Source organism: Hemiscyllium ocellatum, chromosome 30 (assembly GCF_020745735.1).
Source record: "Hemiscyllium ocellatum isolate sHemOce1 chromosome 30, sHemOce1.pat.X.cur, whole genome shotgun sequence".
NCBI classification, from domain to species: domain Eukaryota; kingdom Metazoa; phylum Chordata; class Chondrichthyes; order Orectolobiformes; family Hemiscylliidae; genus Hemiscyllium; species Hemiscyllium ocellatum.
The window spans coordinates 20005806-20028851 of record NC_083430.1 but is presented as its reverse complement, the minus strand read 5'-3'; the positions used below and the strand labels follow the sequence as shown (position 1 = coordinate 20028851).

General features: G+C 40.5%; 1 protein-coding gene across 1 annotated transcript in view; it reads right to left on the bottom strand.

Annotated features, from left to right (window-relative positions):
• csmd2 (CUB and Sushi multiple domains 2) overlaps positions 1-23046 on the bottom strand; it is a 605906-nt gene that overhangs the window by 456785 nt on the left and 126075 nt on the right. The window contains exons 6-7 of the mRNA XM_060847269.1: positions 17360-17463; positions 15066-15178 (exon numbers count right to left, since the gene is read on the bottom strand). Of these exons, the coding sequence (XP_060703252.1) occupies positions 15066-15178; positions 17360-17463 (217 nt within the window). The remainder of the gene's footprint in view (positions 1-15065; positions 15179-17359; positions 17464-23046) is intronic.

Below are 23046 nucleotides of genomic sequence, written 5' to 3'. Positions count from 1 at the left end.
TTTATTGAGATCTTTCTGAACTCCAGCACTCTGACCTGTAGACTGTTAATTATGGATCTATTCCGATCAACCTGTTCAGGGATGTAGTTACACATGTCTGAAGCAGGGACTTGAACCTGGACCACCTGGCTCAGAAGTAGGCACACTATCACTGCATAACAAGAGCCCAAATTGCTATATATTAGCATATTTAAAGACATATGGGTGGAGGACATTTACTGGGGCTTCAATTGCATAAATGGAATCTTATAAATGGTGGTGTCCCTATCTCTGACCCAGAAGATTTAGGTTCAAGATCCACCTGCCTGGAGGTGCGTCATAATATACCTGAGCAGGTCAAATTGAAAATGAATTTTAACAAAAATGCATCAAGTGCAAACACTGTGAGCTTTATCAGTAAGAGACCTTGGTGAGTGGGCTGCATCTATATTTTATCCTTTTACCTTCTCTACGTTGGTCTGCATTGAGGAGACCAGAACTTGAAAAGCTGCATGACAACTCTCAGTTTGAAGGGAAAAAAAATCAATGAGTGATATCTCAAGAAAACTGGATGTTCGTCACAGAGTCACAGAGATACACAGCACAGAAACAGAACCTGCATTCCAACTCATCCAGAAATCCTAACCTAATCACTTCCCATTTGCCAGTACTTAGCCCATATCCCTCTAAACTCTCCCTATTCATATACCCATCCAAATGCCTTTTAGCTGTTGCAATTGTACCAGCCTCCACCACTTCCTCTGGCAACTCATTCCATACATACACCACCGTCTATGTGAAAAAGTTGTCCCTTAGGTGCTTTTTAAATTTTTCTCCTTTCACCCTAAACCGATGCCCTCTAGTTCTGGATTTCCTCACCCCAAGGAAAAGACCTTGTCTATTTACCCTATCCACCTGATGAAGGAGCGGCGCTCCGAAAACTAGTGCTTCCAAATAAACCTGATGGACTATAACCTGGAGTGTACAAAGTTAAAAATCACACAACACAAGTCCAACACCGTCATTCCCTATCCATGCCTTTTATGATTTTATAAACATCTATAAGGTCACCCCTTAGCCTCAGACACTCCAGGGAAAACATCCCTAGTCTATTCAACCTCTCCCTATTGTTCAAATCCTCCAATCCTGGCATAACCCTTGTAAATCTTTTCTAAACCCTTTCAAATTTCACAACATCCTTCTGATAGGAGGGAGACCAGAATTGCACACAATATTCCAAAATTGGCCTAACCAATGTCCTGGACAGCCATAACGTGACCTCCCAACTCCTATACTCAATACTCTGTCCAATAAAGGAAAGCATACCAAAATATTTCATCTCTATAAATAAACTTCAGTTATGTGAAATTTTGATATTATAGTAATGACAGAGATCTGGCAGAAGGAAGGAAAGGACGAGATATTAAATATTTCTGGTGATAAGATATTCAAGAAAAATGGCCTTGGAAGAAAATGAGGAGGCTAAGCAGAATTACTCAGGGACAGTATTGCAAGCTTGAAGAAAGAGGATGCCTGGGAGGGTTTGAGGGCAGAATCAATTTAGCTCGACCTATGGAGCAGGAAGGATACAATAGCATTGGTTGTTGTGATTTGGAGATGCTGGTGTTGGACTAGGGTGGACAAAGTTAAAAATCACACAACACCAGGTTATAGTCCAACAGGTTTATTTGGAAGCACTAGCTTTCAGAGCGCTGCTCTTTCATCAGGTGGATGTGGAGTATAAGATCATAAGACACAGAATTTATAGCAAAAGTTTACAGTGTGATGGAACTGAAATTATATGTTGAAAAGGATCTGGATTGTTTGTTAACTCTCTCATCTTTTAGAATGAACACATTGGTTTCAGTAGTCTACAAAACACCAATTAGTGGTATAGAGGTCGAGGAATAAATCTGTTGGGAAATTACATTGTACAGCAGTTATATTGGGAGTTGTCAATTGCCCACTAACAGATTGGGATACTGGTAGTCTTAAGGGCAGGTTAGAATATGTTCAGCCAAACTTTCTCCAACAGCGTGTGTCCAGTCAAACAAGAAAGGGGGCACAGGTAGGTATGGTTGTTGGGAATGATGTGGGACAAATAGATCAAGTGTCAGTGGGGTAACATATAGAGGATAATGGTAAGAGTACCATAAGGTTTAGGATATTGGTTGGTAATGATAATCTAGGCTAAGAAAATAACTAGTGGAGAACTAATTTCAAAGAGGCAGGAATGAAGCTGAGCCACATAAACTGGAGCCATTGGTTAGTCAGAAAGATTGTCAGCTGAACAATGGACTGCCTTTGAAAAGCAAATGATTCAGGGAAGTTCAAGGTATATTCCCTCCAACGAGAAAGATAGAACAAATAAATCCTGAGCTTCTGTGATGACAAAGGAGATAGAGAAGATAAAGAAGAAAAAGTGTGCTGATGACAGGCATCAGATGGGAAGAACAAGAACAAGCAGCATTCAAAATATTCAGAGGGCAAGCAAAAAGACAAACAAGTGAAGCACAGAGGGAATCTATTAAAAGACTGGCAACCAATATAAAGGGGAAACCTTCTTTTGGCACATTAATAATGTATGGAGATGCCCAACTAAGGACCAAAGGTTAGAAATATACATGGGGCCAGGGCATGGCTGAGATATTAAATGAAGGCCATCCTCTGCCTCTACCAAGGAAGATGTAATCATGATTAAGATGAAGCAACTCAATCACTAGAAGGTTTCAAAACTGCTAAGGAGGACAATAAGATAATATAGGCAAAGTGAGGACTGCAGATGCTGGAGATTAGAGTCGAGAGTGTGGTGTTTGCAAAACACAACAGGTCAGGCAGCATCTGAGGAACAGGAAAATCAATGTTTTGGGCAAAAGCCCTTCATCGCTCCTGTTCCTCGGATGCTGCCTGATCTGCTGTGCTATCAGATAATAGAACATAGAACATAGAAAAATACAGCGCAGTACAGGCCCTTCGGCCCTCGATGTTGCGCCGACCAAAGCCTACCTAACCTACACTAGCCCAATAACCTCCATATGCTTATCCAATGCCCACTTAAATGACCATAAAGAGGGAGAGTCCACCACTGCTACTGGCAGGGCATTCCATGAACTCACAACCCGCTGAGTAAAGAATCTACCCCTAACATCTGTCCTATACCTACCACCCCTTAATTTAAAGCTGTGTCCCCTAGTAACAGCTGACTCCATTAACTGAAAAAGGTTCTCAATGTCAACCCTATCTAAATCCCTAATCATCTTGTACACCTCTATCAAATCTCCCCTAAACCTTCTTTTCTCCAATGAGAACAGCCCCAAGTGCCTCAGCCTTTCCTCATACGATCTTCCTACCATGCCAGGCAACATCCTGGTAAACTTCCTCTGCACTCGTTCCAATGCCTCCACGTCCTTCCAATAATATGGCGACCAAAACTGCACACAATACTCCAGATGAGGCCGCACCAGAGTCTTATACAACTGCAACATGACCTCAGGACTCCGGAACTCAATTCCTCTACCAATAAAGCCCAGTACGCCATATGCCTTCTTCACAGCACTATTTATCTACGTGGCAAATTTCAGAGATCTGTGTACATGGACACCAAGATCCCTCTGCTCATCCACACTACCAAGTATCCTACCATTAGCCCAGTAATCCATCTTCTTGTTATTCCTACCAAAGTGAATGACTTCACACTTAGCTATATTGAACTCCATTTGCCACCTTTCTGCCCAGCTCTGCAACTTATCTATATCCCACTGTAACTTGCCACATCCTTCTTCACTGACCACAACTCCACCGACTTTCGTGTCATCCGCAAACTTGCTCACCCAGCTTTCAAGCCCCTCCTCTAGGTCATTTATAAAAATGACAAACAGCAATGGTCCCAAAACAGATCCTTGTGGAACACCGCTGGTAACTGCACTCCAAGATGAACCTATACCATCAACTACTACCCTCTGTCTCCTTCCAGCCAGCCAATTCCTAATCCAAACCTCTAATGCACCCTCAATGCCATACCTCCATAGTTTTTGCATTAGCCTGCCATGGGGTACCTTATCGAATGCCTTGCTAAAATCCATATACACCACATCTACTGCTTTACCCTCGTCCACTTCCTTGGTCACCTTCTCAAAGAACTCAATAAGGTTTGTGAGGCACGACCTGCCCTTCACAAAACCATGCTGACTATCCTCACTGTGACCCTGAGAGTTGGAAAGATACCTGGACCAGCTAGGATGCATCCAAGGATATTGAAGAAAGTGACAGTGGAATTGTAGAGACCCTGGCAATAATCTTTCTCACTACCCTAGGATCGGAAGATGTGCCAAAGAACTGGGAATTGCAAACATTCTGCCATGTTCAAAGTAGGTTCTGAATAAAAGCCCAGCAATTGCAATCTTCAGCGGTAAGGATACTTAAAAAAAACAACTCTTCAGAATGGAATTAAATTTAAAAGGAAAATTTGGGTTGATTCATAATAAATTTGTTATGTGCAGATCATGCCTGCCTAATGCATGATAGTTCTGAAGAGGTATCTGAGAGAATTGATGAGGGGAAGCTTGCTGATGTGGTGTACATGGACTTCTAAAGTGCATTTGATACAGTGCTGCACAACAAAGTTTTGTGAGAAAAATTATCACTTATGGAATAACATGGGCAGTGGTTGTGAGTACAACATTAGCTGAGTTATTGGGACAGAGAATGATGGACACCAGAAGATACTTTTCAAATTAGAGGAAGGTTTGTAGTGGAGTTCCTCAGGAATTGATATTGGGACCTAGGTTTTTCCTGGAATACATTCATGATTGGGATCTTGGAGTGCATGGGACAATTTTCAAGTTTGTGGATAATTCAAAACTTAGAAACATTGCATGCTTTCAGGAAGATGGTGCATAATAATGTCTCCCAAATGTATTGTCCTCAGATCCCGTTCAGGTGCTTGAACAGTACTGAGAGCTCAGACTGATGAGAGCAGTGAGAGAAGTGGGGTTGGTGCCAAAAATTGTAAGGGGCTGCTTCCTCCATGTGTCGAACTTTGAAACGACTTTGACAATTTGATCAAGTGGGTGGATATTTGGCAGATGAAGTTCAATGCAGAGAAGTGTGAAAATGTTTTGGCAAAATGAACAGCGATGAACAATACAAATTAAGGGGACAGTCTCAAGAGATATACTGGAGCAAAGTGACCTCATAATGTATGTGCATAGGTCATTAAAAGTGTTGAAACAGTTGGATAGAGTGATTAATGAAGGAGAGCATTCTAGATTATATTAATGGGGGACATGGCGATAATGCTGGACTTGTGTAAGACACTATCTAGACCTCAGCTGCAGTACTGTTCACATATCTGGGCATTACATGTTTGGAAAATTTTAAAGCATTGGAGAGAGTGCAGAAGAAATTTATATGATTGGTTGCATACAGGAAACCTCAATTACAAAGATAAATAGGTAAAGCTGTGACTGTTTTCCATTGAGAAGAGAAGGCTAAGAGGAGATTTAAAAATCATGAGAAGTTGGACAAGCAGACAGGGAGAAACTGTTCTCATTCATAAATTGATTAAAAATGAGAATGTACAGATCTGAAGTAATTAATAAAAGAAGCAAATGTGCTGTGAGAGAAAACTTTACATGCAGCAAGTAGTTCAGTTCAGCAATGCCCTGCCTGAAAGTGTGGTGGAGGCAGGTTCTATCACAGCATTCAAGAAGGCCTTAAATGATTATTTACACAAGATTATGGGGAATGGCAGAAAGAATAGCACTGAGTCATGATGTTAATTCAATATCTACAGACACTATAAATGCTTACATCTCCATTGTAACAATTCTAAGGCTCAGACAAAAAGTGACAGTGTCTCTTCACTCCAAGCCCGAAGGTCCAGATTCACATCCCACTTGCCCCAGAGGTGTGTCTCAACATATCTATACAAGCTGTTTAAAAAGTGGCACACATACTGAAACAGGGATCTGGTTGATTGAGGTGTATGCTTACAACACTTTACTGTGTAGGGCTGCATAAAAATTAGCACCAGTATTATCCTTTACCACTAGCTTTCTGGGACAACCAAAGACTGAGTATTAGGATCATTTTGCTGTAGCCTTAGTTATAATCTGTGCTCCTTGGCAGTTGGGTTTCCCCCTGAGCATGTGCAGCTATATAATTACCTGTATTAATTAACATTACAATCAACAGCACAGAAATAGATGCGGTTTAAAGCAAACAAACCACTGGGTGGCATGTTGCCTGCAGCTTGAGAGTGTGCTGTCTCGTTCCATCATTCTACAATCCACTTCTATCCTGTTCCGATAACCTTCATATTACACAGTTTGGTACCTTCGTTTGAAAATTTATATGTACCGATTTAGGTTGAAATTTGATAAATAATATCCTAGGTTACGAGGAGGGGGGTTTGATATACAAAACAGTGATGGTCACCGGAATTCAGAACATTGCGTCTTCTACTTTTGATTTCACCCACCTAGCGTATTTAACCAAAGAAAGTAACCCACCAAAATAAGACTTTGGCGGTGGTATTTGATCTGTTTTGTGGCTGGATGAAATTTCCCACAAATAGAATGATACCTATCTGCAATTTACTGTCTATCTACCCTCCATCCCTATTGTAAAGATGAGCATTCCATATATCACCACATCTTTGCAAACAAGCACAATAACATTTGTGTACAGAATTTCTATTCAAATCTACACTTGAGCTTGTACCTTTTAACAAAACAGCACAGCCATTTTATATAAATAAGCTGGACTCTTCCCATCCTTGTATACATGGTTTAATCGACATCATTTTCAACTGTGCTGAAGGTCTGCTCTTTGGAAATTGAATATTGTACATACAAAATCCACTTCTATGCAAATTGCTATTACAAGTCTGATTTGCTTCTCTTTATTAACATTGGTTCTGGTCTGTTTTGTTGTTATTAGACACCGAAGCAAGGCAACAGAGAAAATCAGTTTTTAATTAAGGACTGTTAGCTCATTAGGTGCAACAGATACTTTGTCAAATAATGTCAATCAAACCTAAATAGCCATATAATGCCCTCCAGCGAAGATATTTAAAAATTGCTTCACCATTCATCAGGAGCAGAAGACAAGCAAAAATAACCAAACCTTGTACATTGCACCATTGAAAATGTAGGGAACACCCTTTCAAGACAGGGTGAATATCTGCCTTAAAAGGTGCTAGAAGCAATATGATAAATTACTTTTCAGAAAGGTCTGGACAGATTCTTGTCAGATGGGAGAATCCGAGGTTATTGAAGATAGATGGGAATTAGATTACTTACAGTGTGGAAACAGGCCCTTCGGCCCAACAAGTCCACACCAACCCGCCGAAGCGCAACCCACCCATACCCCTACATTTACCCCTTACCTAACACTACGGGCAATTTTTTTAGCATGGCCAATTCACCTGACCCGCACATCTTTGGACTGTGGGAGGAAACCGGAGCACCCGGAGGAAACCCACGCAGACACGGGGAGAACGTGCAAACTCCACACAGTCAGTCGCCTGAGTCGGGAATTGAACCCGGGTCTCAGGCGCTGTGAGGCAGCAGTGCTAACCACTGTGCCACCGTGCCACCCACAAATGTGGGATTTGAAGCCCAAAATGATCAACCATGATCTGACTGAATAGTTAAAGCAGACTGGAGGATCCTATCCACCCGATGCCTGGAGGAAGAACACCTCATTTTCTGCCTTGGGACCCTCCAAACACATGGCATCAACTTCAATTTCACCAGTTTCCACATCTCCTTTTCCACCACCTCATCCCAAATCCATCCCTCCAACTCAGCACCGCCCTCTTGAACTGTCCTACCTGTCCACCTTCCTTCCCACCTATCCAATCCAACCCCTTCTCCGACCTATCAATATCACTCCCCCCAACTGCATCTGCCAATTGCCTTTCCAGCTACCTTTCCCCCAGCCCCACACCCCTTCTTATTTATCTTTTAGCTCCCTTCCTACCCCTACCCCCTCACCCTCTGCCTCCCTTCCCACCTCCCCCCGACCCTCACATTTCTAATGAAGGGCTTATGCCTGAACCGTCAACTCCCCTGCTCCTCAGATGCCGCCTGACCTGCTGTGCTTTTCCAGCACCACACTTTTTGATTCTGATGTAAAGCATCTGCAGTCCTCATTTTCTCCAGATGGTTCACTTTTACTTCTGTTTCATTTGAATCCCTGATTTATTCTTGTGATTATCTGCTTTAACATTTTAGCATGAAAACTTCCAGGCAAATGGATGAATAGAAATGAAAACACCATCAGTGAAGGGTTCTCTGGAAGTCAAACTTCCAAATTTGAGCAGGAGTGAATTGACAAGACGCTAGAGTGCTGCTACAATCCTCAAACACAACAAGCATTCTGACACTTGCCGATATTCGCCAGCTTGTCATCTTTCCTGTTCTTGATTCAGGCCTTAGAGGCTGATGTGTACAAGGCTGTAGGTTTTCAATGCGGTCTTAAAGCTAGTCCTTATAGTGGGGAGCACTGAAACATGGTCAGCGTGCAGGAAATAAATCTGATCTGGGAAACACTGACTCAATATGGGACAGACCTGATTGCAATGAGGCCTGGATGGAGGATCTGGAAAGGAAAATAAACTACCTGTATCTACAAGCATCTGGATGCAGGTACAACTAGGACTTCAATAATCCCACACAAGTAATCAGGGTCAATGAGTTCATATTAAAATGCTGCAGTCGACCAATGTCAAATTAACCCTAAACACTGCTCAATTCACTTAAAGTATTGCTTGCCCACCAACAATCCATCTGGAAGAATTCCTGTCTCCAGCCAAAGATTGGTGTGACTTCATGCAATTGGGGAGGGCTAATGCAATATCAATGTTGGCTCGTTTCGAACAGTGAGCTTGTACAACACTCACCACCAGCTTCTCAGTGCAATTAAATATGGTCAATGTGTGTGTCAGCAACACACACATTGCAAGTGCAAATTTTAAAAAACAGAAGTCACAGCATTTCTCATTTGACTTCAAAACTGTCAAAGGAAAAGAAAGCCTAATAGTGTTTAAATGTTTAATGGTCATTGGATTTTTTTTCTGGAAAGCAGGCTTAGCAACAAGGCATTCCTTCCCCAATGGAACACTAAAAACGACATCTGTTACGTGATTTGTGAATATTACAATGAAAACACCATTTCCCCCAGAAACAATGTATGAAGGAAAGGTAGCACTGGATAATGCAATGTGCATTATTAATAGGCACAATGGGAAAACATCCAGTGGAGTTTCGCAACATTACTTTGGTTCAATTTCTCATTTATGAGCTTGGCTAAGTTGAAGGTATTCCTCTGACGACCCTGTTGCATCACTGGAACTAAATAAATCATCAATATCAGTTTCCACTAATGGCACGACATTTGGATCAAACTACCTGTTCTGCTGTCAAATAGGTTATTATGAATGAAATAACCCTTTCATTTGAAACTTTCTTCCCTTTATAACATAATTTTTAAAAATGAATTTGATTCTAAAGCCAAGACATTCTGTTGTTATTTTGAAGAAAGAAAAAAAAGAGATTGAAATGAGGACCATATATGGGAACCCTTCCTTTTTGGAAAGGCTTATATAAAAAAAAAGGATTATCTCCAGATGTTGGAGGTTAATGCAGCAGAATGGTCGTGTTCCTACCTCGAGATCAGAATCAGTAGCAGGGCTAAGATTCAAATCCCACCTGCTCTCAAAGTGCTTTATAACATTTCTGGATAGGCTGATCAGAAAATCAACAATGTTTCAGTGATAACAACAGACTAATTGAGCCGATGGCCAAAATTAACTAAGTGCTTAATTTCTGTTTGGTTTTCAAAGGATTATCCATGTCTGGTTAAAATACCTGGTGACTGATTAAAATTAACGCTGCTGTTCTTGTATTTCTTAGACATTTATCTTGTGTTTGCAGTCAGCATTTATAAAGAAACGACACACATTCAAGAAAACGTGAGCACCAAATATCAGTCTCAGAATTCTTTCATTCATACACCAGCAAGGTTCAAATCTCTTAAAAATATGCAAGTACTTATTTTTGTGTCATCCACAGGTAAACATGACAACTATTTTACACAAAGTAAGATCCCAGGCAAAGCCAGGGCATAATGTGTTCTCTGCTCATTTGATGAAAGGAAACTCTAGGCCAGGAAACAAAGTAAAAGCTACATGTTCTTACTTTCAACAGTAGCAAGACAACTTGAAAATTCACCTGAACAGAAATCTTAATTTAAGAATGGAGGTAAAGAAAAGAAAAAAGAGATTATTGACCATACAGCCTAATACCTGATGTCACAAAAATGGGTGGCATGGTGGCTTAGTGGTTAGCTCTGCAGCCTCACAATGCCAGGGACCTGGGTCAGATTCCAACCTCAGACAACTGTCTGTGTGGAGTTTGCACATTCTCCATGTCTGCGTGAGTTTGTTCCGGCTTCCTCCCACAATCCAAAGATGTGCAGGTCAGGTGGATTGGCCATGGTAAATTGCCCATAGTGTTAGCTGCATCATCCAGAGGGAAATGGGTCTGTGTGGGTTACTTGTGAGAGGGTCGGTATGCACTTGTTGGGCTAAATGGCCTCTTTCCACACTGTAGGGAAGCTAATCTTAAAAAAAGATGTACAGGCAATGAGACTGTGGTGCTGGAAAAGTACAGCAGCCGAGGAGCAGGAGAATCAATGTTTCAGGCATAAGTCCTTTATCAGGTTCCTGATGAAGGGCTTATACCCGAAACATCGATTCTCCTGTTCCCCGGATGCTACCTGACCTGCTGCGCTTTTCCAGCACCACACTCTCGTCTCTAATCTTCAGCATCTGCAGTCCTCACTTTCTCCCAAGGAAAGTGTGATGAAAAATCTAAAATATTTGCAAGCAGTTTTGTTGGATTTGTAAAGATTAGATTATGCAGGCTGAGTCTGCTTGAATTCTATGAGGAGATGATTGAAGTAGTGAATAGGGAAATGTCTTTGAATGCTATTTATCTAGACTTCCATAAGATTCTTGATAATCTTCATAAATGACTGTCAACTGCAGTTTAACTCATGAATTGAAAGCATATTATTGACTGGAAGCATTCATGCTTTGGTTATACAAAGCCCTGTTTTAACCATGTCTTGAATACTGAAAGTGATTCTCGGAATGATTCCTTTGGAAGGCTATATTGGCCTTTTGGGGGATTGCAACATTAATCACAATGAATTCCAAAGGCCAAATTATGAAAATAGAGTATAAAAAGTAGGATTGTATTCAATGTAATTTAGAAGATCATGTGGTGACTTGACGTTTTCAATATATAAAGGGACAAAGACTGGAAGGATAGAGAAAATGATTCTGTTAGTTGGGGTGGGGCCTTGGGGACATTGTCTAAAAATTAGAGTCAGGTGTGTCAAGAGTGCAATTAAGTAACATGTAAAGTGTGGCTGAACTGGGGACTGTCTTCTGCAAACTGCAATTGATACTCGATCAAACAGAGACTGATCGAGTCTTCTGAACCAACCTTATCCAAGAGCCATGTGGCATTAGGATGCAGGTGTGCCGTATCTCACGGAGAGGGGAACAAGGTCATAGAGCTGAATGGCATTTTTCAACTTCCTCAATCCTTAAAGTTAGCCTTTTGTAATCACTGTATTAGTACTTGGTGTTCATTTTTTTTTTAATTCCAGGTTACAGAAAATGTGAGCATTCTGCAGTGGCCATTATTCAAAGATGTCACATTTCCATTTTTTTTTGTGATGTTACCTGGATTACTCATTGTCTCCAAGTTATTATGAAGGCCTTTCATGTTTCCATGATGCAGTAAGTCACATAGGAGACATACATTCATGCATTATATTTATTAACTCAAGACTCCAAAGCATCTACTTGTATTTGGTTGATTGAAGACTCCATTAAATAACCTTTGCGCTTTTATCTGTTCATGCAGAGAACCATCATGCTTATCATAAACTGGTGATGTGTAGCACACTTCAAATGTTAAGTTTGTCCTTTACATATTACAAATATCCAATAAATGTAACTCCTGTATAACTCTCCTGACACAGAAATTACATCCTTCATCTCCCAAGTATCCCTGACATATGAAGCTACAAAATCTATTTATTTCTTTTCTTCTCATCTGAACAATCTATCACTCTACAGGAGCAAATCACTGCCGATGCTGGAACCTGTACTGAAAACAACAAATGTTGGAGATCACCGTGAGGCAGATGGCATCCATGGAGAGAAAGCAAGCTAACATTTTGATTCGAGATGACTTTTCATCAGAGCTGAAGTGAAATGTGGAGAAGACAGCATTTATGCTATAGTTGGTGGGGGGAAGGGGTGCAGGTTAGTGGGTGTTGGGGGCTGGTGGGGAAAATATGTTGATAGTTCAAATTAAGTGATTGGAATATGAAAACGGCAGAACAATGGTGTATCTTGTGCCGGAATTGAAAAGACAGACACTCTCTCTGGGATGGAGGAAAAGGAGAGAGGAGATGATAACAAGCTATTAGTAAGGGAAGAAATGGTTCACAATTTGAAGGTAAGCGAAAGTGAGGACTGCAGATGCCGGAGATCAGAGTCAAGTTTAGAGTGATGCTGGAAAAGCACAGCAGCTTAGAAAGCATCCGAGGAGCAGGAAAATCGACATTTTGGGCAGGAGCCTTTCATCCTGATGAAAGGGTCCTGCCCGAAACGTCAATTTTCCTGCTCCTCAGATGCTTTCTGAGCTGCTGTGCTTTTCCAGCACCACTCTAATCGCACAATTTGAAGGTGTTGAGCTCAACATTAAGTCCAGAAAGCTGTAAAATGCCTTTTCTGAAGATGAGGTGTTGTTCCTTTACATTGTGCCGTGATTCACTGGAACACTGCAGCATGCCAAGGACAGACAAGTGGGCATGAGAGCAGGACACTGTGTTAAAGTCACTGGCTATGGGAAGATCAGGGTCTGGCTTGTGCACAGACTGGAAGTGTTCCGCAAAGCAGTCACCCAGTCTGCATTTGGTTTCTCCAATGTTGAGTAGGCCAAATTGGGTGCAGTGAATACAATACACAAGATTGGAGGAGCTACAGGTGAAATGCTGCTTCACTTGAAAAGACTGTTTAGGTCCTTGAATAGTGAGCAGGGAGGGGTGAAGGGGCAGGTTTTGCACCTTCTGCAGTTACACAAGAAGGTGCTGTGGGTCGGAGGAGGTGGTGTCGGTGGTTGTGGAGTGGACTGGTGAGTCCCAGGGGGACAATGCCTGAAATGCAGACAGTGGGAGTGAGGGAAAGATGTGATTTGGTGGTGGCATTCTGCTGGAGTTGTTTGAAATGGCAGAGAATGATCCTTTGAATGCGAAGGCTGGTGAGATGAAAAGTGAGGACAAGGGGAACCTGATCACTCTGTTGCGAGTGATGGGAAGGGACACGGATGGAAGTACGGGTGATAGTTTGGATGTGTTTCAGGGCCCTGTCAACCACAGTGGGTGGGAAACCACGGTTATTGAAGAAGCAAGCCATGTCAGCAGCACTGTTTTGGAATGTGGCATCATCTGAACAGATGTGACATAGTTGAAGGAACTGGGAGAATGGGATGGAGTCCTTACAGGATATGAGTTGTGAAGAGCTGTAGTGAAGGTAGCTAGGGGAGTCAATGGCTTTGTAGAGGATAGCAGTCGATGGTTTATTCTTCGAAATGGAGACAGAGAGATTAAGGAATGGACGGGAAGTGTCAGAAATGGATGATGTGATGGGGTGGAAATTGGAGGCAAAATGAATTAAGTTGTCAAGGTCCTGGAAGAAGCATAAAGCGGTACTGAAGCAGCTGTTAATGTACTAAGAAAAGAAGTATGGGAGGGTGCCAACATAAGACCTGAATAAGGATTGTTTCACACATGTCACACAGAGGTAGGCATAACTGGGACCCATGCAGGTGCCCATAGCCACTCCTTTGACTTGGCAGAAGTCAGACGGATTAAAGGAGAAACTGTTCAGTGAAAGGACAAATTCAGCCAAGTGGAGGAGAGTGGTGGTGGATAGGGAGTGTTCAGGCCTCTGGTCGTGAAAGAAGCCAAGAGCTCTCAAACCGTCCTGGTGGGAAATGGAGGTATAGAGGGATTTGACATATAGAGGGTGAGAGGAGCAAAGAAATTGAGATGGCCAACGACACGTCAGCAGTTTTCAATGAAGAGATCGAAGGGAGGTAAGAAACTGTGGGTCTGAATCGTTTATCCATCGGGACAGGTGGCTCTCCAGTATTCCCATTTCATAGTACTCCACATGTTACAACAACATCCATCTTCCTAATGCTTAAAGTATTTTCACCCTATTGAAGATTTTCTCATTGGTATCTTGTTACTGTTTGTCTCTAAGCTGCAATATATCTGTAAGTTTTCTACTCCACTGTAAGTTATGCCTGGAATTTGTTTTTCTCCCAACTTAGCTGATTCAAATTATTCTGAAAATCAAATATTCTTTGCAAATGACAAATATTTAAATCTCTTCAATATATAGCCTGTAAATCATGTTTCTGTTCCTTTCTTTCCTACCATTATTCTTTGTAAGGGCAATGGTTTTTCATTAGACTTCAGGCTGACATGTTTACAGTTTCAATCGGTGCACATCCTTCCTTTATCAGAAAATGATTTTGCAACCACTATCCAGATTGCAGACAACTACAAAACCTTTTGTTGGTAAAGGCCAACCCCCAAACAGCTCTTCCTCATATCTCTGACCCCTGCAGGCTGTCACAAATGATGGAGAACTAAAATATTGTCAAAAGGCAGCCAATGTGTTCTGAAACACTTGCTCTATGTCTCCTTTCACTGAATTTCCATTCTTCCTCATCATTACATTTTCTTTTGCTTCGCACCTACGCCTTGTCCATGAAACTTTAATGTGCCCGAAAACATAGCTCTGCTTATGGTTAAGACAGATGTTGCAAGGGAGGTGCTCCTAAAGGATGAGTTTGAAAAACTACATTAATCCAGATTCTTTTCAGACCCAAAGAAATTTGTTTAGTTAATGATACACAGTTTGAGGCAGCATTTGCTACCCTTTGAATGGTATTCCTTTCTTAATTTTTCATTAATGTACACAATACCTGAAAATACAGCTTTGAAACCCAGCAAACTGTTGGTTTCATCAGTCTGGAACTGTAGCCACATCTGATTGCTCACACTCACAATTAGGTCAGGAATATTCGTCCCTGTCAAACTGCCAGGGAGAAAATCAGAAAAAAAAAACTGATTAGAACAATCTCACTTCATTCTAAATGTCAGAAAATTAAACCAAATTCAGGTACTGATGGCATCTTAAATGTCATAAAGTGAAGTATAATTGAAAAGTGAAGTTGAAGATGATGTGATGAACTAATTAAGCCATTATCCAAAAGTGAATAAATCAGCAGCCACCTTTTGTATTCTCTCAATATTTGTCATGATTTGGAGGAGCTGGTGTTGGACAGGGGTGGACAAAGTTAAAAATCACACAACACCAGGTTACAGTCCAGCAGGTTTATTTGGAAGCATCAGCTTTCTGAGCGCTGCTCCTTCCAGATTAGTTAGCTCATTCCAGCCAATCACCTGATGAAGAAGCAGCAGTGAAAAGCTAGTGCTTCCAAATAAACCTGTTGGATTGTAACTCAACATTTGTGCTTCCCAAGATCTCAATTGAATTCTTAGTGATACAGATTGTAGTCATTAAACAGTAGCTTTACATTGGATGTTCACAAGTTTCTCTTCTCAAAGATTAGGGTGACATTAGCTTGCCTTCCTCAGCATCGTAAATAAGTCACCTGGACATCATTCTCAAAACTCTGTGCCACTGTTGACAAGATAAATCATCGCCTTCAGGTTAAAAAAATCATAGAAAAGGAAAGTGGATACTGGCAGAAAACAGGAGTTGAAATGAAAACAATGGTATTACCCTTCTTGCCTCCCTTAACAGCAAGCATAAAGTCAGGCAACTGGTGCTGCTGCAGGTTCAGTTGGGAACCTCATGCTCTTGCATTTATTATTGTCTTTGAAGCCATGTTTACAATCCACTGAGTGCAACACCGATTGTGGACACACCATTGCTCTCAGAACAGGAGTGACGATGTGGCAAGTTGCATCAAAGACAAAGAATCCAAAACAGACCTGCTGAGCTTTTCCAGCAACTTACGTCTTTGTTTCTGAATTACAGCATCTGCAGTTCTTTTGATTTAAAAAAAAATCTATATAGTTTAGTGGCTGGAATGAGCAGAATACCCACAAAAAATATTTTAGGCCACCAATGCCCATGCTTTTTCCATTCCATGTTTCCAAAACTCTTGTAGACCCCCTCCTGCACAGAAGCCATGGAATGCACTGCTGGCTCAAATACTGAGCTGTTTCCATATGGGCACCCATTTGGAGCAAGTAAGCAGTGCACACAATCCACCGAAAAGGTCAGGCAGTAAAACAAACTGGTCTCCTGGTGAAACATCCCTTTCCCAACTTGTTCAATCTCCCTTTGTTCTACAGAATGATTATCCAGAAGGTAACATGGCTCCTAGAGATGCTGAGATTGTTTTGGGGACTTCCTGATTCATGCCAAGACCTCCCATACTTGGATAAAAACATTCTTCTCAAGTTACATTTTCTGTTAGAAGAGCACTAGGATCCAAAATTAATTATTATTAGCTGCTTGTCACATTAAAGTGTTTCACGAAGAAGAAGTCTACATATAAAGATCAAACATTTTTGCTTTGGACACAATCAATGCAAATTGCCCAATCTCTCTCAATCCTTTCATCTTGCTTGAGTTTAAATATAAACTTATATGCATTTGACAAATCTAAAATTCACCATGAACCGGTGCACTTAGGCTATATTTTGGAGTGTAGTTCTTTTAAGGGAATACTAACATGAAGGAATATTGTTTGTTACACTTGAGTGTAACAAACCTGAAAATTTTATTAGTACTACTGAACATTGGTTTATCGCAAAAAAAAAGTTCCAGGCCAATGCTTGTGAACATTTCAGTCCATTCAGTGTCATTGTGTCAAATCCCTGGAACTCTCTCCATCACAATACCATGAGTCTGCTGACAGCATGTGGACTACAGTGGTCCTACCATCGTCCCAACTCAGGAATGGGCGATAAATGCTGGCACAGGCAGCGATGCCCACATGCCATCAAAGAACTGAAAAAAAACTGACTTTAAACAAGTGAAAATGACAGTAAAACAAAACTATATGGAACCATTTACTAATATATTGGCATATTGCCATCAGTTTCTTAGTAAATTGAAAACTTTTATAGGCCCTCCACCAATAAAAAAGGATTATCGGATCTCTTCAAAGTCTGGCAAACAAGAACACTGAGTGGAAACTTTACATCTTCTTATCCTGTATTCATCAAAGGCATTACTTACACATGAAGTACTGTTTTCTGTTCTCCAGGCTGCCCACCATCCCCAACTGTTAAAGTGTCGTAGCCTCTTTCCAATTCAAATGCATCAAAAGTCAGCTTAATCACCTGTAAGGGCAATAGTTGAATTGTTACTAAAGTAATTGACAGCAGCGTGATAAATAGTCAGAGCAGATTCAGTCTTATTAACTGCCAAGGGTTGCTAAGATGCTCTCCTCACCAGGGGATTAGACACAAAAGGCAATATGTTATAAAAGTGATGGGTGTCCTATCCACTAGCTGCAGTGCTAGTGAGAGTCCTATCTCACTTCTTTCAGGGGAAGCCGACGTATCGAGTATCATTTGAGACATTTAATTGGACACTGGTGTGCCAACTCTGGGATCAAGGACCCTTTGCAGAAATCCCATATGCCAAGAGTAGCCTACCAATCAAAAGTCAGCAGCTCTATTGCATGACAATGTCACTGAGGAGGCAGCAGCTGGAACTTGTACAACACTACCCTAGGACTAGCTTTGTCACGGGAGCTCTGGCCAGCAGCAAGTGATGGTGGAAATGGGGTGGTTTAGTTCAGCAGCAAGGGCAATGAGGTGTCCTGCACACCCCCAATTCTCAAAGTAGGGTCTCTTCATCATGCACTGATTACCTTTAGATGAGAGACCATTCCAGTCATAAGGTTGACCGCTCATGATTTCCATATTGTTAGTTTCTGGCAAGACATTAGGATGAGGCCCTTACATGGGCAATCATTGCCTAATTAAACCTCAATTGGTGGTAGGCTAGGAAGGCCTGGCATAGGCTTTCACAAGGGAAGAGGACTGGATCCCCATTCAGCACTCTCCTACTTGGTGAAATAGCAATCCAGGAGATTGAATTCTATTTTCTTTGAATTAAGTTTGGATATTCAATTATCGATCAATTTGGATAATGCCAGAAGTGGTGGACATTGTAAACTTAGTTCTAAATGACACCAATTCCACAATCCCTTTTCATTTTTCTCTATCCTCATCCATGCCACCATTAGGATTGAAGATAGTTCATACAAGGATAAGACAAAATTACGATTTTTCCATTAGCCTGATTTCTAGATGAGTGTGTGAGAGCAGGTTCCATTTGGTGAAACATTATTCAATTAACCATTCATTTCCTTTTCATTCAAAAGGACCAAGGTATTTCGCATCAAGCACATTTTGACAAAGAATTAAATTATTCTGCTCCAAATTCATTTTGATCTGTGCCTTTAAGGTCAGAGGTAACACAGTGGTAATATCTCTGCACTAGTAACACCCAGGCTAATATTCTGGGGACCTGGTTTCAAATCCTATCATGATGAAATTTGAAATAACTTAGTCTCTGTAATACAATTAAGAGTGTGATTAGCCAATAACCAAAAGGTTGATGATTCAATACTATCGAGCAACAGAGCTCGAAAGAAATGGCTGTTGTGGCATTGTAGTCATGTCTCACATATATTTCAGAACATATGTGAAGAGATTTTAAAATATACTGAGAGGGATTGTTGACTTATCTGTGAAGACTGGGCTCAAAACCATTCCTTCAATCTACTAAAACTGCTTACTGCATTATTGGCTTTCTGATTACAAATTGAACCAAAATTGCATTAGCTTTGCAAAGGATTTTTCACTCTCAATGTTGCACTCAACTCATTTGCACTTTGCCTAACATGAAACCTGCGATGAACCAGTGCAGTTCAAGATATCTTAAAAGGATCTTGCTTTCAAAAAATATTCGTTGTTGCAGTGAAGACTGGTAAATTGGTGCGGTTTGATCATGCAGCTCAGAATGAGTTTAACCAAAACAAAATCACTTTAATCAAAGCATCTGGTATGCAACATATGAGCAATCCAATTTTAATTAACTGCAAATGACTTTAAGGAACAGAACCATTTGCAAATTATTTCAGTGTTACTTGATAAATTGAAAAAAAGTCAAAGACTTTTATAAAGTTCCTATTACTGTCGTGAAACCTTGAAGACATGAATTCAATCTGAGGATGTATCCGGTGTAGTGTGGAGGACTAGCTTTCAACATAATAACTTGGAATTTGCAAGCAGTGATGAAGGAAATACAGATCTGAAGAAAGCCTCACTGAGAAGTCTCATAATCTCTCTGGCAAGGGTAGGTAGGGTAGGTTCAGCATTCTTTAATGGGGCTCCCCCTCACAGAGCTGCACTAAAGTCATCAAGTTGGTCAAACCACTGAACACATTAATTAGTTCTCACAGACAGCCAACCTGCAAATGAAAAGCACTAAAATCAAAATACTGTTTCATAAATTTTACAGCAAATGAATATTGCAAAATACAGGTTGGGTGGAGCCAGAAGCTGGAAATTTCAAGAAGAGCTGTAAAATCTATTTTAAAATAATCTAGGAACTAAACTGGATGATTTGTTTTATAGTTTGATGGGGTGTGGCCATCATGGGTAAGGTTGACTAACCATAATTAATCTTGCAGTAAGTGACTTGCTGGGCAGTTTTCAAAGGCAGCTTGTTGTGTCTCTGGAGTCACAAGTCTGCCAAATGAGGTAAAGACGACAAATTTCCTTCCTTTAAAAAAATGCTATTGAAGCAGATAGATTTTTACAAAAAAACAATAATCATTTTAGTCAGCATGACAGAGAAGAGCTTATATTCCAGGTTGATTGATTGAAGTGAATTGAAATTCAACCAGCTGCCAAACTGGGATTTGAACTCAAGTTCCCAGGTTATTTGTGTAGGCCGCTGGATTGTTCATCCAGTGACATCACCACTGTGCTGCCATCGCCCCAGTTGATGTTTAATTTAAACACTGCATAAGTGTAAAATTGCTATTCGAGGTTCAGATCTGTTTTCCTGTATCTGTTAATTGCAAAAGCTCCATTATACCTCTTGAATAAGTTAGAACCTTTTGTGGCATTGCACTGATCATTGGCTCTGGAGAAGGAGGATTCGGAGCATGGAAAAGCAGTAGGTGACAAACTGCAACTTGTCTGTTAATCTGTCTTGTGCTCAGTTGAGGCCAGTTTCAAGAACTAAGCAAGGAAATCAGGAGCAGTTTGTCATAAGAAACTCTGGCAAAATATGAACCCAATAGCACATAAAGGTTGCAAAAGCTTCACTTGTACTGAGCAAAACTTAAAATTCCGCGACTTTCCAATGGTTGAAATAATTTCAGAAAAAAAGTGTGGTGAAGAAAGAGCATATACTAGTGGAAACTTCATGACTTTGAGTTAATGAAATGCTCCTGAGACTTTGTAATGATAGTAGGCAGTAACTTCCAGGACTCCTGACCTGGACAGGAGCACAGTACAAGGATCACAGATCCTTCAGGAAAATAAGCTGTGATGTGAACTCCACATTATTGATATCTGTACGTAGTGCCAGTGAGTAAAGAAACTTTTGTGATGCCACGAAAGACATCAGTTGAGAAATAATTTGCAGCTGATTACTAATAAAATCGACAGATAGTTGCATTTTTAATGACTTAATTGATGAAGACAAATATTTCATAACAATATAAAAAAACAATTAAGTGGTACTAAGTGGATTGCACTTTGCGGTAGCTGGAACGGGCACGATAGGCTGAATACCGCAAACCTTCAATGACTCTCAGCAAACAGATATTAAAACCTGCCATCTATAAGCCAGCAATACTCCTGACGGCGTGCACTGATCCAGGGTTTCAGCCCCTCTATTGATCTCAGAAGCAATCCATGCACATCTCAATGGGAGGCTGTCTCTCCCTGGCCTTTTGCCAAAATGTCAGCAGATAGCTGTTTCCCGGAATATTAATTAAAGTTCCTTCACTTGCAATTCCATTTATCCCAGAATTAAGCCAGTGTCCTCTGACCACAAAGCCTTCAATATAGTCGATTTAATTAGTTCATGACTAAATTAAATCTGGTGAGATTTATTTTATTATTAATACCCTTCTATGTAGAACACAATTATGAATAACAAGTCTGCGGCTCAGGAAAGTTATGAGGAAGATATTTTTACCCTATTTTTAAAACAACAGTTTTATTTTATATGACATTCTCAGTAAGCTGTCGACATTGATATTTGTTGTTTTATCCCTCGATGCAATGCTCAAATTACGTCATTAAATGGCAATTACACAGTAGTGTTTCAAAGGTTTGTGAAATGTGGCTTTGTGTAGAGCTTAGGTTCCTTCAACAAATCAAACATAGACTCACAGTACACACCAACTATCTGATAAATAACCTACATTTCTTATCTTCAATTCACTTAAGCATCCAAAAGGTGTTCTGGCTCTTAAGACCAAAGTCATCAAATACACAAACCAGCAAGCAAAAAAGTCAACAAGATGTCACTCAATATTGATCAATTTTATCAGAAACTCACTATAAATATTAAATCAAAATTATGTTTGCGGCAGGGAACTGCACTGAGAAGATCTGATTTTGTTTAAAAAAGCAATCTGTAGAAGTAAGAAAGTAAAGCAATACTGCAGATATTATGAATCGGAGTTTAAGTATTAACTTCCAGGATATTTCTGTAAATAATTTTACTCCCAATTCGCCCTGCACATTCTCACCACTTTAAAAGGATACTCCATCATTTTACAGTTGATGGCTTTCCTATTTTTCCCAGGATTAAAATGACAGAAAAATCAATCCTGAGTCCGAGCTGATTTGATAAATTTAAAAGGGTATGGGACAAAGCGGCTAGCTCTTTCAGCGAATAGGCATGAAAACAATGGTCAAATAGCTCCCATCTGTGCTGTAAAATTCCACAGAGTCTTTACTGCCTGAATAATACTTTGATCATGTGGATTGTCCGATCTTTATTGAACCCATTCAGTTTCTGTTCTATTTAGTCTTTAAGGGGAACAGGATTATCACAAGGTTTTTCACGACTCATGAAGAAGAAATGTTACTATTTTCCTATCCGAGTTCAGTATAAAAACTGGGGCTTGTGAGGTTATGACGAGGAATGTAATTATTTATTCAACAGAGTAAACCCCATGCCTGAGATTACCTTCAAAGATAAGGATCTGCTTCAGAATCATTCACAACAAATTGAACAATGAAACACCTGGGCAATTTCATGTAAACTAATTTGATTTTAAGGTGAACATCTGTGTTTAACAGATTATTAGAAACCTTTCTTGAAAGCGCAAAAACTAACCGGGGAAGAGGTTAGGTTCCAGGAGTGGTGCCTTGCAGCCGTTTTCAACAAGGTTAATTGCAATGCCATGTCTAAGTTTAACCTATTTTTAAAAATGTTCTTAATCTACATTATTGCTCTTGGTGAACAGTAAACCTCAATGTGAATTGAATGGCTGGACAGTGCATACAAATGAGAATCTGGTACTGCTGCAGGGAAAAAAAATGGAATTATATTATATCATTATATATGGTGCATCTGTTGTTATTCCAGGGGCTGTGGCCATCATTGGCCAGGACGATGTTTGTTGCCTCTCCATAGTTGTTCTTGAGATGATGGTGGTGAGCCACCTTCTTGAACCACAGCAGTCCATTTGCTTTGACATTTTTGAAATAGCTTGGTCCAGTTGAATTGTTGTCAGCTCATTTCTGGAGGCAGTCAAGAGCCAAGCACAATGCTGACAGTCTGAAGTCACATGTGGACCAGACCAGATAAAGGCAACAGCATTCCTTCCCTAACAGAGGGAGCAGGATGGGTTTTTATGATGCTTAATGGGAGTTTAC